Here is a 17,666-nt window from a genome sequence, read left to right as displayed (position 1 = left end):
TCGGAATTCTTTAGGCACCCATATGATGAGATCCACACATCTTAATGTTTCCAAGGTTGAGCAACATTGCTTTTTGTAAAGGAACTATGTATGTCCAATCCTTGGCATCACCGATCGAGAAGGACAAGTTGCCCCCGTGTAAGATTTCTCATGCTTGCAGAAAACAATTTTGCCTGTTCAATATCTCACTTGTTGAGAATGAAGAGAGTGTGACAAAACACAGCTCTCTCGACCAGGAACAAGAATCATGAAACTTTTTCCTCTATCTAATCCAACACAGCAATGAGTAGTACCAATTGGCTAACCCAGTTAAAGTCTAGCTTTCCTTTGACCTGTAGCAATTATAAAAGCACTGAACCTTATCAAAGAATACAAAAAGGTTCAAGAAGGCATTGGCAGACTTCCCACAAGGAAAAGAATTACATGCAACATACCAGAGCTGATCAAAGTTTGGCTTGGGGCTGGTGTAGCTGTCCTGGTCAGATTCATGCCCACAGTCTGTTGCCCATTGCCATCACCTTCAGCCTTCTTTGCTGCCACGCTGTCTGCCTCTGTCTGACTTCCTTGGCTCACAGTCACTGCCTGGGGAGCAGAAGATACTGGTAAAGGCTGAACTACACCAGTGCCTTTCCTTTGGTAGTTGGATCCTGGGCCAGATGAAGTTGACTGGTTCAACCCGGTGGTAGCATGACTCCCTACTGATGAGGCCATGCCTCCGGAAATGCCATTACTTCCTGCTGCACCTTGGCTGAGATTGAGTGACTGGCCTACATTGCCAGAAGATGCTTGTGTTACTGTCAAAGTCTGGCCAGCATGGGCAGCTTGGGGTAGTACTGAGGACTGGGAATTCCCTGGCAAAGTAGCCTTCGGAGTAGAAGCTTGGAGTGATGCATTAGCTACTGAAGTCTGCTGGCTCCTGACAGCCAAATTCTGCACCTGGAAAACATAAGGAAAAAGAATAAGCCATTACTGTAGGCTTCAAAGGGCACAGTGTCCTGAAAGGTACTCTTATTCAATCTGAATGAAAACTGTCCAATTTCTCCTGGGTCCAAATGGGCCATTACAGAGGTGGGCTGCTGCCAGTTCGGCCCGGGTGTCACTGACCTGGTCTGTGTCTGTGTGGACCCCAGGAGCATGCGTGGAAGGTGATTCCTGCTGAACAGCAGCCACAGCCCCGTTTGGCATCAAGATGAGCTGGGAAGTAAGAGGTACATTGCGGCCCAAGGTCCGGTTCACCTGCAACAGGTTCCCCAGCTGCGGCTGTTTGGGAAAGATTAGGAGGTGGGACAGTAAAAGAGAGAGGAAGAAAGAAACTGAACCAAAAGCAAAAATGTTATAATCTGTCTCCAACAGAAACTCATCCTGTATTTGCAGTCTTTTCTTCATCAGATAGAAAGCAGACATTACTTATTAAATGACCACTGGCTTACCTGAAGGGTCCTTTTCTGTGCGCTGCGGGAGAGTCCAAGCAAGGGTTAAATTCTGTCCTTGGATTGAAATTTCTGCCTCCTGGTCTCTCTGTACATTCAGTTTTTCAATGAAGGTATGGTCCCGTGAAAGGTAAGTCAATGTCAATGTTCCATCCGTCCCAAACGTCCACAGACGAAAAGAACAAAACCGATGGAAGTGAGGTAACCCCAGGGTGGGGTTGGAAAAGGACCCTTCAGGTAAGCCAATGGTCATTTTCCTGTGCGCTGCTTGGAGAGTCCAAGCAAGGGACATACCCAAGCAAAATATGTCCAAGGGTGGGAACAAAAAGAGCAACAACCCAACCCTAATGTGTCTCAGAAACAACGGCCTGCAACGCTCTCCTGCCAAAGGCAGCTTCTGCAGATGCAAATTTGTCCAATTTGTGGTGTCTGACAAATAATGATGGGGACGCCCAAGTTGCCACTTTGCAGATCTCCTCAACCGATGCCTGAGTGGCCCAGGCCGCCATTGTGGCGCACTACGTGTGGAGTGTGCAGTCACTCGAGAAGGAACAGGTCTGCCCTGCTGTTCATAGGCAAGGGAGATGCAAGCCTGGATCCATCTCCCAATGGTAAAAGAGGTGACCTTTCAACCCAAAGAAGCCGGTTGGAAAGCGACGAACAAGGCCTCCGACCGACAAAAGGTGGCCGTGCGTTTGATGTACCTCTTAACTGCATTCCGAACATCAAGGGAGTGCCAACGACGTTCTCTTGCGTGATTTGGATATGGACAAAAGTCTGGAAGGACAACTTCCTGAGCATGGTGAAAATAAGAATTAATTTTCGGTAAGAATGATGGATCGAGACAGAATACAACTCTGTCTGAGTGGATGGTACACAAATCATCTCGGACTGACAGGGCTGCAGGCTGAGGTAATTGCAACAAGAAGGCAGTTTTAAGAGTCAGGTGTCGTAAGGACGAATTACATAGTGGCTCAAGGGGGGGGGGGAAGGTAAGCACCCTGAGCACAGTGGAATGACCTGATGGATGACCTGAGGACTCAGGTTTGAAGCTCCACCTAGGAAACTGCGCACCTCCTGGTGCCTGCTGAGCAGCTGATTGTTGCCATGTGAGAGCACGGTGGACAAAGCTGCTACTTGGCGTCATAGAGTGTTAGCGGCTAGCCCTCTAGCAAGACCCTCCAATAGAAACTCCAGAGTTTGAGGAAGGGAAGCAGCTGTTGGTTGAAGACAATGTTTTGTGCACCAGCTAGCAAAGGTGACCCAGGTGGCGTCATAGATCCGTGTGGTGGAAGGTCGTCTGAAGGCTTGAATGGTGTTGATGACTTTGGTGGAATACTTGGCTCTCCTCAGGAAGCCCCCCCAAGTGCCATATGGTTAACTTGAGCCACTGGGACTCTGGGTGCATAACCGCTCCCTTGCTGAGAGAGATCGACTCCTGAGGTATCCTCCAGGGATGTACGATGGAAAGGCAAGTCAAATCTGCAAACCATGTCTGCCAGGGCCAATATGGTGCCACCACAAGGACCTCTGCCTGTTCCTCCAGTATCTTCTTGATCAGTCTGGGAATGAGCACCAGTGGAGGGAAGGTGTAAAATAGTCCCGGGGGCCAGGGGCATTGTAAAGCATCGACCCCTTCCGCCTGGGGACACTGGAACCAGGTGAAAAATTGGGGGAGCTTTCTCTGGAGTGGCAAACAGGTCGACCAGGGGATGACTAAACCTCTAAGACAATTGGTGGAAGAGGCGTGGATGGAGGCACCACTCCGAGTTGTCTAGGATGGTGCGGCTCAGCCAATCTGCCTGGATGTTGTTCACCCCGGAGATCTGTTCCACCCGAATGGATTGTAGGTGATGTTCCGCCCACTGGCCAATCGCATCCACCTCCGTCATGAGGGACCAGGACCTGGTACCCCCTTGGTGATTTATGTGCGCCTTCGTTGCCACATTGTCGTTGAGGACAAGGACATGGTGATGTTGGATGTTGTGTTGGAACCTCCGAAGCGCCAGTCTGACTGCCCTCAGCTCCAACCAATTGATGTTGTGCGAGAGGTCGTGAGCTGACCATTGTCCTTGAGCCACTAGGGTGTGCAGGTGAGCTCCCCAGCCAAAGAGGCTGGTGTCAGTTGTGACGATCAGCCTTGGTGGTTCTTTGAAGCAAGTCCCTTTCAGGAGGGCTGGGGACAGCCACCACCAGAGAGACTGAAGGACTTTGGCAGGTAGACATAACTTGACTGGTGAATTACTGGTCTTTGCTCTCTGCATTGGCAGGAGAAACCATTTTAGATCTCTCTTGTGGAGCTTCACCCAACGAACGATCGAGAAACGCAAGATCATCTTCCCCAGCAACTGCGACAGGGAGACGATACGAGTGCTGGGGGAGATGGCATTTTTGTTCTGATAAAATGTTCTGATAAAACTCCCAGTAAGTGCCATAGGGTCTCTAAAGTCATAGAAAATAAAATTCTAAATGATCCTCTCTCCCTGCAGTATATATATACATTGGAGTGTTCAAGGGAATAGAGGTTGCTAACTCACAGCTGGATTGTTATAAAGCAGAGAGAGATGATAGACTACAACAAGAAGACAAAGAGGATTTATAATGAAAACAATGCATGCATTCTTACCCGAAGATACATTTGAGCTTGTGACTGGTTAAGAGGTGGTGAAGTGGTGTTCCCTAGAAGGACTGATTGTGTCAGTGTTGTGGCACCAGGTGAACTCACGCTTTGTGAGCGACTGATTAACTGTGCAGCTGATGTGGTAGCCAGATTAATCTGTAAAATGAAAAAAATCAGCAAAAAATGGGAATTCATAGCAATGGAAACTAAAAGAAAAGCAATTTCTAAATGGTACCTGAACTTTATGACTAAAATGACCATTGACTTACCTGATGGCCTTTCTATGTGCGCTGTAAGCCATAATTATCACAATTATGACAAATCACGGCTTAAACTATCTTGCTTTGCATGTAATGAGTCTTATCTCATATATTAGTTTCACTTTTTAAGTTGCATTACTGAAATAAATGAACTTTTGCATGATATTCTATTTTTTCTCGTTTCACCTGTATCTCTAGCTCTGAATCATTCCTGAGAGTGGTCAGTCCCTGAGTGTATGGCCTGTTGTAGCTGGGAAGATATGGGGTTGGAGTACCCCCAGTATCTGTGGCCCAAAAGAACTGGCACTGAAAATATGGCTAAGTCCTTCTGTCAGTGTGTCTATTAGCAGGTGAGAGCACCCTGCGCTTGTTCCATGTCTCTATTAAAATAGGATCCAGTGCATCACCAAATAGCACCCCTCCTTTAAATGAGTATAAATAAAATATATTTTGGACTTCCTGGGAGGAGCTTACTGATGGTGGCAGCTTAAAATAGCTGCCCCCGAATTCCTGGTCACGTATCTGTTTAGATGATCATTTATCTGACATCTAACAGGTTTCTTATCCTTCAGGCAAGAAGGGAAGAAGATATAGTTTTGCTGGGGATTTTTGCAGCTTCTGTGTCTGCAGAGAGAGGGGGGCCAGCCCAACGCAGAACGGCGTCCGTGCTGGGAACTTCAAACTGCCTTGTGCAGTACAAAGTAAGTTCTCTCCCACTCAGTTCACAGCTTTGATTTATTTGATTTTAATACGAGCTGAATCCGTTTACGAGGACATTAATTGTTTACCAAGATCCTAGCTTCTCTTTTTTTTTACAAGATCTTCTTCTGAAAATCTATTTACTTAGAGGCTTTTAAAATGGCGCCGAGCCGGCTGGATTCTCCTGTAACAATGATTATTTTCTTAATCTCCTTGTTAAACGCTACAGAATTTTAAAACTTCAAAGGAGAGATTTATCACCCTGCTTCACAATCGGCCAGCAGAAACTTTTTAATTAGTTTCATTTTTACAAGACTTCCTTTCTCTCATTAATCTTGCTTATCTGGAATTTAAATGGTGATGAATCTGCTGAACTGTCTTGTTACAATGCTTATTTTCTGAAATCCTTGGTAAAGCTTTGCCAAAGAAATGCTTTACTGCGGGTCTGGAAAAAATACCAATATAAATTAAATGACAAGATACCCATGTGGGCAATTCCTAGACATGCAATTGAAAATATGAACATAGCACAAAAACAGGATAGAACTACCTATAGACAGCTTCTCATTTTGGAAAGGGGGGTACTACAACTAAAATCTTTAGAGGTATTAAAAGAGGAGAAGGTAGTTCAAACATGGTTCCAGTATGGGCAATTACAGGCCAGGTGGAAAATAGATCAAAAAATTGGTTTTATCCAAGCTGAAGATAATTTGTTTAAACAAATAAGAGATCAAAGCTTGATGCATATAAAGAGGATATATAATGTATTAATACAGATGGATTCGGAAACAGAATTAGTTAAAGATTGTATGATAAAGTGGGCTCAAAATATTGAGGAACCAATAATGTTGGATACATGGGAAAGAATATGGGTAACAAATGTGAAATTCACACAAGCTCAAAACCTGAGAGAAAAATTTTATAAGATGTTCTATAGATGGCATTTAGATCCTAAAAAGCTGGCTTCTGTGTATCTGAATGTACAGCCTAAATGTTGGAGGTGTGGTTCTCTCGATGCTACATATTATCATATATGGTGGACCTGCCAAAAGGTTAAGGCATTCTGGATAAAAATATGGTGGATTATGCAAAATATCTTTAAAAGAAGGATAAAGTTTACTCCTCAGTTATTCTTACTAGGTATATGTACTGACTTTACAGTGGTAGAGACTAACTTGATTCTGCACCTAATAACGGCAGCAAGACTGTTGGTGGCGCAATACTGGAAGAAGGAAGACTTGCCTACAATCCAAGAATGGACATTGAAAGTTACAAACTTAGCCGAGATGGCTAAAATATCGGCATATCTTAAAGACCACTCAAATGAGAGATATAAACGAGACTGGAAAAAATGGATTGACTATATACAAAATAAATACGGGACCAAGAAATTCCAGTTAGCCTATGCTTAAGATCAGAAATGATTTAAATTGTTTAAAGTTAGCTCAGCAAGAAGAAGCTAAGATCAATGTAGAGATGTCATTAATTTCTTTATTTCTTTTTTCTCAATAGATTTTAGACTGTGTTTGTTAAAAATCCATACCGTGTACGGGTTCTGGGAAGTCGGGGGGGGGGGAAGGAGGAGGGGGGGTGGGGGGGAGGGTGGAGGGAGGGAGGGGTATACATTAGGCTAGACAAGAATTTGGTGGTAAACTAGAACTATTTTGACACACAAAAAAAATTGTACTCCGATGTCTTACTGATTGAGGAATGATGAAATGTTTGTTTTAAAAGAAAACTTTTGAACCCCCAATAAAATATATTTTAAAAAATGTCTTCATAAAGAAATAAGTGGCGAAATTAAATTTGGAATGGTTTTGGACAGTGGGTTATCTTACTTTTTAAATGCTATCTTCATGGAAGGGATTTATGCAAGCCTTTTAGAATGAATGGATTAAGTCTTCTTCTATTTTTTTTCTTTTATTATTCTCTGTAACCTATGGACTAAAATTTTCCTCCTTCATTACTGTGAGTGTTCTCCTAACTCATTTAAGAATCAGACTTTTTTTCTAACTTGAAATACAAAAAAGATACAAAAAGAAACAAGGAAAATTGCAACATAACACTGCTACTCGGAGGCTGGAATGTTTGTGTTCTGCGCATGCGTGAGAATAGAATGAGCTGCCGGACTCCGCCGCTCCGAATGCCTGAAGACGAGACGACACTAACTGCGGCGCCCAAGACCCCTAATATGGTAACCGGGGGGTTCTTTTTGGGCGCCAACCTTCAGTCCTTCCAGGGAGGTGGTCGTTTGAGGAGGGGGTCGCCTCTAGGCGGCCCCAGGGACAGCTCTAGAACGACGATATCCTCCCTGGCTTGGTTTGTTACATCGGCCTTTTGATCAGCTGGGAAGCGGCGGTGACGGCTGGGTGCGAGAGGCGGAGGCTTCGGCCTCGTTGTTTGGAAGGGTGCCGAACCCCCTTACTGACTGGACAACATTGTGGGCTCGGCTTATGCCCCAAAGAAGAGGTGGGAGATCCAGGAGAGATGTGTGGACTGGACTGGGACTGGGACCGGGAGGCAGAGGAACTGGTTTCCTGCTTCCACTACAGCTTTACTGATACCCCCCCCCTGCATTTTGAAGCGGCGCTTCTCTTCGATCTTGCCGCTGCTCCAGCAGGTTTTTAAACGGCTTGTCCATCTGCCCTGGTGTAAAAGTAAAGCTTCAAGAATCCAACTACGGGCTCCCTGTGGCAGCCATTATCATCAGCTGCCACCCTTGCGATTACCACTGCCTCGAGAGTGCTGCGTTGGCTGGGAATTCGGGCCCCCTCTAGTGGCCATCACTAGTACTTTTTCTGTAGACCATCAAGTATCATCATCATCGCCAGCCACTATTACATCAGAGAGGCAGTGTGTTGAGCACTTGGACTCCCTCCAGTGGCCATCACTAGTACTTCTCTCTGGACCATTACATTACATTTCTGGACCATATATATTTTTACTGGACTCCTATCAGACTCTGCTAACACGAAGGCCAAACTTTTAAGACCTTTTATATAAGCCTTCACCAATTCGCACAACCGCGCAATTTTTATCTGGTATGATGAGTGCATGAGGTTGTCTGTGCTGAATGAATGAGCCCACTTTTACTGTTTTATTACTATTGTATTCTTATATGTTTTTTAAATATTACGTGGGGATTGCTAGGGTGGATAAATGAGAATGTTTGACTCGGAGGGCCTGCCGGGGAAGGCGGGGGTCAGTGGGGTGGTTGGGGGGACTACTGCTACGGGAGTGGGTTGGAGCATTACGGTCATTACAGGGAGGGGCAGATATGGCGGGGACTTTAGGGCTAGCCATTACCGGGGAAGGAGGGTTCGCTACATTACAGAGATCCCTCCTTCCGGCCCTATGAGTCCCACTCCAAGACCAGATGGCGCGAGTAGTCAGGACCCTGGTCTCAGGCTGTTGTTGCTAAATGCCAGGTCTGTTGTTCACAAGGCTCCCCTCGTCCGGGACTTAATTGTTGACGAGAGGGCAGTCCCCTCAGGGAAAAGGGCGGCCTATAAATCCTAATAAAATGTAAAAAAAAAAAAATGTAAATGTAAAAAAAAAAAAAGTGTATTGGAAACGAAACACTCTTATTTTTCTCACTGATTATTTTGGCTTGGCACTACAAGGTCTCACTGTTTGGTTATAGAGAGTGATAAGAAGGAAAGCATACAGATGTCCCTTTGAAGTATATCTTTAACCAGAGAAAAGTGAAAACAAAATGTTATTGTGAATCTATGCTTTTATCTTATTAACCTTCCAAGCTAGAGCAGCTGTGTTTGTTAGCGGGAGATAATGGCACAATTTCAACAGCAGAAAAAAACCTTAAGTCTGCAAAATATATTCTCAGAAATAGAGAAATTATCAAATACATATGAGAGGATAGAGAAGAATCTGGAAGACTTAGCGCATCTAACAGCAAAATATGATGAAGAAGTTGAGGATGTTTATCAAGTAGAAAATGTGATCGTTAAAACCCAAAAAATCTAAGTGGAAAATGAATATAAAGAAATTAAATTTGCTGATATTTATGGTGATTGGTGTCAGGCCTGCAGTTATATTCTTTTCTGGATTTTTGGCCTGCCACACTCTCTATTATTTTCCTATGCTGTTTCATTAGTGTAGAAATTGGGAGGGGGAATAGAAAGGAGTAGAATTGTGGAATGTGTTGTTGTCATTTTTTTCTAGAAGCCCAAGGTCATCTTTTGTCTCCGCACCGCTGCATCTGACCGGAACTAGATGGGTGGAAATGCCAGCGTGGCTGAAGAAGATTGGACCATGTAATTGATTTATGGGTGTGGGGATAAGATCATGAACTTTCAACTGGTGAAATCCCAGGAAGTTTTCAGAATTGGGATTTTCCACAGTTCGCTGCCAACATGTCTGTCTTATTAAATTGGAACTTTAAGGATAGCTCTGCCTTGGACTCTGATTTAATTCTGCATGATATTTGGAACGCTGACAATTGGTTTGTCTCTGAAAATGGAAAGAGTGGAATACTGAAAGAGGAGCTAAATGGAGGGAAACTTACCCCAGATGGCAAGATACAGAAGAAGAAAAAACAAAAGAATTTATGGATTTAAAGAGAGAAAAATTATTAGCAATATCATTGATAACACTACTGACAATCAAAAATAAGCTGATTAAGGAAACAGAAGAAGGGCATCGGGATTACATGAGAGATTTTATAAGCAAGGAGTTGCTAAGGAGTCCATGGCAGAAGATATGAGACTGTTTTGCTACTGGAAAGATACAGGTTGATAGATGGAAGAATATAATTTAAAACTAGTTAAACTTAGTGAAATTTAGTGACAATAGATATAGTCAAATAAATAATTGATAATGTTACTATTGTATACAATGTGTAGTGTCATGATGAGTAATAATTGGATATGAATATTGAATGGTGCCCATGAAAGGAAGATTAGAAATCCCTTTGGATTATATATAAAGGTTAATTAAAAAAAGAACTAAGTTAGATACAGTTAAAGCTTTGATTATTAGGGGGGAAATGTTATGATACAGGATATAATTAAATAAAGGAGGGATAAGGATAACAATGTATATATAGATATGGGTATAACATAAGAAGACTGGATGTAAATTGTAAACAGTGATTTGGAAAGGAGGATTAGAAAATTTTGTTATTAAATATTATGGATGTTTAGCTAGAATAGGACATAAGGATTCAGTGTTAATGGAGGATTTTAGAAATAGTAAATGAAAGGCCAGTATGTGATTATGTATAAAATCTTGGTATATTTTATGATGAAGGATGTTTAAATAATTATAGTCAAATGAAAATGGAGATATGATGATGGTAACATGTATAAATATCTCAGTTAAAATACTTGAGTTAATATGAATTATGTTTGTTGACTATGGAAGAGATGCACAAAAGTCTTTTTGTAACCATGTTGTCTTTGTCTTGTTCCCCCCTTTCCCTTGTCTTTTGTGAGCCGCCCGGAGTCCTCCGGGAGTGGGCGGCATACAAGACAAATAAATAATAATAATAATAATTTTAAAAAACCAACTGATATACTTTCTACAGCATGTAAAGAAGGATGTGTTGTGTTTGTTTTGAAAACTAAAAATAAAAAAAATATTTAAAAAATGTCTTCATTCACACACACTAACCATTATTTCTCCAAAATAGATACTTTTCATTTTTCTTTCTAATATTATTCTCCACCCACACAGCAAACACTTTTTCCAGACTCCAAAATGCCAGACTTAGGTATGAAAATATCCACTCCTAATCAAGAAAGTATCCAAACAAACGATCATGAATCACTCTACTTACTGAAGCCTGTGTGGTGGCTGTCTGCTGAGGGGAGCTTGTGTTTGGAGAGCCTGCCTGTCTGCTGGCTGCAATTGTGGCCTACAAGAAATTGTTTTTAAAAAATTAGAATTAAGATACCATATATTATTAAGTACTCCCTGAGAAAAAGGAAAAAATTGAGACATTAAACTTTTCATTAGTAAATATTCTTTCTGCAAGGGTAAACTATGATAGAGACCTCAATTGTTTTAACAGACTCTTTCTTGATTTGACCCTTATGTTGTTCTCAATTACTCTGAGAAATTTTTGAGGCTTTTTCAGAGTCATAGAAATTGCAAAAATGTATATATACCATGTGAACAATCAGTAAGAACAATCAAAAGCTCCCTTCACTAACTCTCCAAAAGGCCTAACGCTCAGCAGACAGAAATAAGGATGGATAAACTTCATATTTAATGGTACAGTATATGACTGCAGCCTACAACTGTAGGCATGTGAATAATTACTTATCTCATATCATTAAATACATGAATGGCTATATTTTGCATCCGCTCATAACCATTTGAAAAATGGCTGCAAGTAGAGTTCAGTACCCCAGACACTGTAACATTAACTCATGAAAATGAAAAGCAGGTTAACATTTTCTAAGTAAGCCCCTAATTATTATTATTGACTGTTTCTACTTAGCAGTAAATCTACGGAAAGCTGAGCTGTATACACATTCTTTAAAAAGCCACTGTCTCTAAAACAGCAATTCCCTACTCAGAATATTTTCCTTTATTTCAACTCAACCTCAATTTGTTTGCCCTCAGCAGTGCTCATTGTCGAGAACCAATTGCCACCTAACTCCAAGCATAAACCTGGGCAAGTCCCTCCAGCACAGCGGCACCAGTCAATGGTGTGTGCGTGCACGGCCGGCGCATAGAACAGGGCGGCTGCGCATTCAAGAAGCGGAATGGCTCCGGTAATTTTTGCTGCAAGAAGCCTGTGCAGTCACCGTCTCTTTTTCGGCGCAAAAAGCATCCAGCTGCAGCAAAAAAAAAAAGAGACAGTGGCTGGAAGCATCTCCCAACAATGGGGGCCCGAGATGCAGGCTGGTGGGGAGGCTAGTGGCGACGGCTCAGACCTGGCTTGCCTTCCCTGGCAGCCATCCACGGGAAGAAAGTAAGGACGCGTCACATGGCAAAGGGAGAGCAGCAGCAGGTGGGCAGCAGTTCCGGGGCAAGGCCGGAGCTGGGGAATGGTGCATTCCCCGACCTGGTCGAGGTGGACAGTGGCTCCGAAGCCTCGGGGAATGGCACGTCCCTGGGCCCCGGGCCCCAACCCAAGGCGAAGGGCATGCGTTGCTTACCTTTGGTCAGCTAAACAGGTTAGGCGACTGGCGAGGTAATTAGCTGGGCCACGTGGGAAGGCAACATATATAGGGCGGGGATGGATGGGCGGGGTGAGTGGCCAGAAGGGGCGGGCGGCAAGTGGTGGGAAGGGGTGAGTAAATGGCCAGAAGGGGTGAGCAGTGAGTGGGCGGGCCACCAGGGGTGGTTTTTACCAGTTTGGTGAACCACTTCAAATCATCCCTACGGGTTGCCCGAACCAGTCTAATTTCACCCCTGGTTATAAGACAAGCTGCCCTCTCATGTGGACAGTGGACAACACGGCTCAAACTCAAAAGAAGCCACATATTTAGCTTCAACATATTTAAGAATTTTTATTCGTCTACTAAAATGAGCCACTTGGCAGCTGAATGCCCTCTCTTAACTTAAGAATTCAGCTCCTACTAATAGCCACTGCAATTTATATCTTATGCTTCTTTTCCACAACTTTTCTCCCAGCTTTCTGGACATCTTGCTTTTTATTTCTCAAATTTGGAACTAGTTAGCAACTGGCTATTGACCAAACTGGTGTTCTTATTCCAGGAAATTTTATTCTTCCAATGTAATACTGATTAAAACTATCTCCAAACATTGACTTAGAAGTTCCATAGCATTTGTGAAATCAATGTAGAGAGAGAACTGAGTAGCATCTGCTTATTAATATTTATTCTCAAAATCAATGATGCAAATTCAGTCAGATGCTGAAATGCATGATGAAAAAGATGGAGGCTTAGTGGCACTCAGAAGTTCCAGTCCCCGGGTTTCTCTCTTTCCAAACAGAATTTTTCAGCTTCTCACCTGCTGGACTGCAGCCAGACTGTGAAGTTGAGCACTGTTGAGCTGTTGTTGAAGCATAAATTGATGAAAGTATTGGGCTGCATTGGGTTGTCGCTGTAGTGCTTGAAGGGCCTGCAGTAAAGAAGATATCCAAAGTGGAACATGGAACAACTATAATCTACAATAGTAGTTCCTTTAAATCTTAAACTGGAAGTAATTCTCAAGAGGGTACTTTGGATGTATCCTAGGGATAATAAACAATTTATATTGGCTATACACTTGTATAAGCACAAAATGCTTGTGGGTATTCTGTGGATAATGACATTATTTGAATCTAGGAAAAAATGTAATCAGGTCAATCGGTTTAAACAAATATGGATCACCACATCAAACTGGGAAATCAGAGGTTATTAAGATAATAATTTCAAGATCTTATTTACAATGGAGGATGCAACTAGACCAGAATTTTAACATTTTCAACAGTAGCCCAAAAGCAAACCAGAGACTACGTCTGGCCTCACCCCAATTTTCTTTTAGCTTCCTCACTAACATTTCCTACAGTAGACTATAATGCAAAGCAAAATACAACTTTTGGCTTATAGTTTGCTTTAAATTTACTAGGAGATTTTTTTTTAAATCATCCCATCATTATTACTTTATAAGTAACTCATGGTGGCAAACATACCTAATACTCCTTCTTCAATTCCCCCCCCCCCCAACAACAACAACAACTTTGTGTGGTGGGTTGGGATGAAAGACAGTGCTCAAAGGGACTAAATCTCAGAATTACTGGTTTCTAGCCTGGTGCCTTAACCTCTAGATCAAACTGACTGTTTTAAGGTAAGAAGCAGTATTACTATCTTTTAGAAAATGAGAAGTTATCCCAGAGTTCTTCATCTTTCACAGCGAGATTGTCCCTTCCTTTATGAAGGAAAAGGTGTCTATTGTTTCAAAGAAATAATCAATTCTTATTTACTATATTTAGTATACATTAAGCTGATCTTCCAGAATTATACTGTTTGGCAGAAACTTTGGAGCAAACTCTTTTTTTATATATATTTTATTTATACATTTTTATTTAGCAAACATAAAAACTCAATATCTACCTATTGATATCTACATATTGATCTGGCCCGTGGGGTGCTGAGTTCTGGCCCACGGGAAACAGCGAAGGACCGGCCCGTGGTGCCTCTGCCAGAAAAAACGGGCTGCTGATCTTTGTTTTCGGCTGGGACGGCCTCCTGCAACCCTCTGCCAGTGAAAACGGAGATTGGGAGGGTCACACACACCCCAGCTGAAAATGGAGTTCAGCAGCCCATTTTTGCTGTCAGAGCGCTCGAGAAACCACAGGTGCCTTCGACACAAGTGATGTCAGGCTGGCCATGCCCACCCCGACCCCCTGAGGTCAAACACAACCCTGATGCAACCCTCAATGAAATCAAGTTTGACAGCCCAAGTATAGTTAATCATTCTCTTAAACTTTTGAGTTTCTAACTTCTGTTTCTGTTAACTAACCATTGGTAAAACGAATCCCATGTTAAAAAAATATTCAGTTTCTTCCTTTTCCTTTGAGTGTTAATCTATCCAGCTCTGTGCATTCTAATTTTTTTTTTATTACGCTTTCATCTGTAGGGATCTCTTCATTTTTCCACTGTTGTGCAAAAACAATTCTCACTGCTGTTATTAACATGTGTAAAATTAAATATGTATTCTATATGTTGCTTTACCATTTTTTCTAACCATTTATGTATTTTTGTCCAATATTTTTTTGCCTTTGGACATGTCCATCATATATGATAGTACAAGCCCAGTATCTGATTACATTTCCAACATTTGGCAGTCATGTTTTTAAACATCTTTGCCATTCTTGCTGGTGGTAAATGCCACCCATAAAACATTTTATATAAATTTTCTTTATAGGCAGTTGATATTGTTAATTGATAATTTGTATCCCAAAGTTTCTGCCATTTATCTAGCTCTATAGTATATCCAAAGTTTTTGGCCCACACTATCATTGTTTCTTTCACCTGTTGTTCTTCTATTTTGATGCTCAACAGATAACTGTTCTGAGCCCCCTGACCTGTGAATGAACCAGAACACAGGTTTGGCTGTTTGCCACTATTTAATTAATGAGATAACAAATCCTTTGGCTGAGGGCCCAGGCAACTCACGTTCAAGGTAATAGCTTGGCAGCAACCCAGAAAGCTCAAATGAAGCAACGCAGATAATCCACATGACACGGCTAGAATACAGATTTCTTCAATACTAGTTCGAACAGTTGTTTCCTGCAAATGTCCCCTCCCAATGCCTCACTTATAAACCCTTTTGGGAGGGGCCAATCCACAACCACCTGTGCGTAATTATCTTCTATGAGACTGCCTACGGAGTTGCGTCTTCCGTTTCTCAGCCCTTCTCAACCTAGCATCAGGGACAAACTGCCTTTAATCCTCCCCACTGCTCCATGCCTCAGGCGCCTCCTGGTGGCCAACCAGCCTCTCTGGTCCCTGCTCTGAGTCTGAACCCTGCACAGGATCCTCCACATCTTCCAGGGCAAACTCATATGGTTCTTCGCTATCCGAGTCCATCAGCAGCTCAACCGGATCCTGCTGGGCCACAACAGATAACTATACTTTTTAATTAGTTTTTCATCTGTCCCTAGTAGTATCTGATCTAATGCTGTTGGTTCTTTATAGAAACCATATATTTTTACATCTTTCTCACACCTTGATTGTATTTGCACATGCGGCCATCGTGCTAAATCAATCCCTTGATTTTTCAAATCTTGCTTAGTTTTAAGTTTTCCTGTTTCATTCAGAATGTCTATATATCAGTCTCCAGGTCTCAACCCCATAGAAGACCTTTGGAGGGAGTTGAAAGTCCGTGTTGCCCAGCGACAGTCCCAAAACATCACTGCTCTAGAGGAGATCTGCATGGAGGAATGGGCCAACATACCAACAACAGTGTGTGCCAATCTTGTGAAGACTTACAGAAAACGTTTGACCTCTGTCATTGCCAACAAAGGATATATAACAAAGTATTGAGATGAACTTTTGATATTGACCAAATACTTATTTTCCACCATAATTTGCAAAAAAATTCTTTCCAAATCAGACAATGTGATTGTCTGGATTTGTTTTCTCATTTTGTCTCTCATAGTTGAGGTCTACCTATGATGTCAATTACAGGCCTCTCTCATCTTTTTAAGTGGGAGAACCTGCACAATTGGTGGCTGACTAAATACTTTTTTGCCCCACTGTATCCGTGCCTCCATAGTGGAGAGCCAGACTGGTATTTTCATATAATGTTTTTCTTTTATTTTTCCCCCCATACTAACAGCAGAGCATTTCTGACATAATGTCTTTGGAAATATCTATATATTTTGTTTTTCCCATACCATAGAAAGGTGAGCCACCCCAATTGAAGATCATGTCCCTCCAAGGCTAATAATCTTTTATGCCTCACATTTATCCATTCTTTCATCCATGTAAGTACAAAGGCTTGGTAATATAGCTCACAATATGGCAACCAGAAAATTCTTTCTTTTTAGAGCCTTGTAACATTTTCACTCTTATTCTTGCTCTTTTCCTTTGCCAGATATATTTTAACATCGTTTTATTTGGCTCCTCAAAGAATTTTTTTCTAACTTTGTCAGAATTGTTTGGAACAAAAATAATAATCTCGGCAAGATATTCAATTTTATTGTAGCTATTCTTCCTACCATCGATAATTGCAAGTTTTTCCTCTTCTCCAGATCTAGTTTAATTTGTTGCATTAGCTTAGTATAATTATCTTCTGTAATAGTTGCCCATCTTGCTGTTAATTGAATTCCTAAGTATTTTATTTCTTAACTATCTGACTATCTGTCTTCTTCATAAATTATTTTTTCTGTTTATCTGTAAGATTTTTGGCTAGTATCTTGGTTTTCTCTTTATTTATTTCCAATCCTGGAACTTCACCATATTCTTCTATTTTTTTATTAATTTGGGTCCAGTTTCTCGCGGTTCTTCTAGAATAAATACCAGGTCATCTGCAAACACCCGTAGTTTATATTTTTCTTTTTTTATTTCCATGCCTTTTATTACTGAATCTTGTCTAATGTTTTATTTAACACTTAAATAGTAGAAGGGATAAAGGACATCCTTGTCTTGTGCCTTTCCTTACATTAAAATTCTCTGTCATGTCCCCTTTAACCATCACCTTTGCAGTTTGTGTAGAATATATTGCCTTAATTATATTAGTAAATTTTTCACCAAAGTCCATATGGGCTTTTGGAGCAAACTCCTATTGGTCACGGAGCAACATGGAGCTCCCATAGTTCTGTGTCTTTCCTTCCATCAATTTCATATTACCTCTGTCCTGGTCAAACAGCATATTGAAGTGATTTAAAAACCAGAGGGCCTTACCATTACCTAGCATTGGCCATGGAGAATAATGCCTCATCTAAGAAGAACAAAAGTAAATTACTTTAGTATTTATTTCGGTTATCACAAAAGCAAAGGCCGCCAGCTGGGGAGACCATAGATTACTGGAGTAAATGAGGAACTGCTCTGAGGAAAGGAAGTACTGCTTAATCTAAAACAAAATGTTAATAATCTTGAGTTTTTGTTCTATCACACTAGCATGAAGGGAGTTGAAGGAAGCCCATTGTCTGATGAATTCCACTTTCTTCAGCCATATTTTTTCCTTGGCTAACTTCCATGGAATTAAAACAATCTTGATATAGGCCACAATTAC

General features: G+C 41.7%; 1 protein-coding gene across 3 annotated transcripts in view; it reads right to left on the bottom strand.

Moving 5' to 3' along the window:
* The window catches only part of LOC116503764 (polyhomeotic-like protein 1), a 63,601-nt gene that overhangs the window by 29,932 nt on the left and 16,003 nt on the right, over window positions 1-17,666 (bottom strand). For all 3 annotated transcript variants that reach the window (XM_032210376.1, XM_032210374.1, XM_032210377.1), the window contains exons 3-7: window positions 12,954-13,064; window positions 10,807-10,884; window positions 4,057-4,206; window positions 1,105-1,260; window positions 435-936 (exon numbers count right to left, since the gene is read on the bottom strand). In XM_032210376.1, coding sequence (XP_032066267.1) covers window positions 435-936; window positions 1,105-1,260; window positions 4,057-4,206; window positions 10,807-10,884; window positions 12,954-13,064 — 997 coding nt within the window. The remainder of the gene's footprint in view (window positions 1-434; window positions 937-1,104; window positions 1,261-4,056; window positions 4,207-10,806; window positions 10,885-12,953; window positions 13,065-17,666) is intronic.

The sequence above is a fragment of the Thamnophis elegans genome, chromosome 2 (assembly GCF_009769535.1).
Source record: "Thamnophis elegans isolate rThaEle1 chromosome 2, rThaEle1.pri, whole genome shotgun sequence".
Classification (NCBI taxonomy): domain Eukaryota; kingdom Metazoa; phylum Chordata; class Lepidosauria; order Squamata; family Colubridae; genus Thamnophis; species Thamnophis elegans.
Note: the sequence above shows the minus strand (reverse complement) of the source record. Positions and strands in the feature narration are given on the sequence as shown.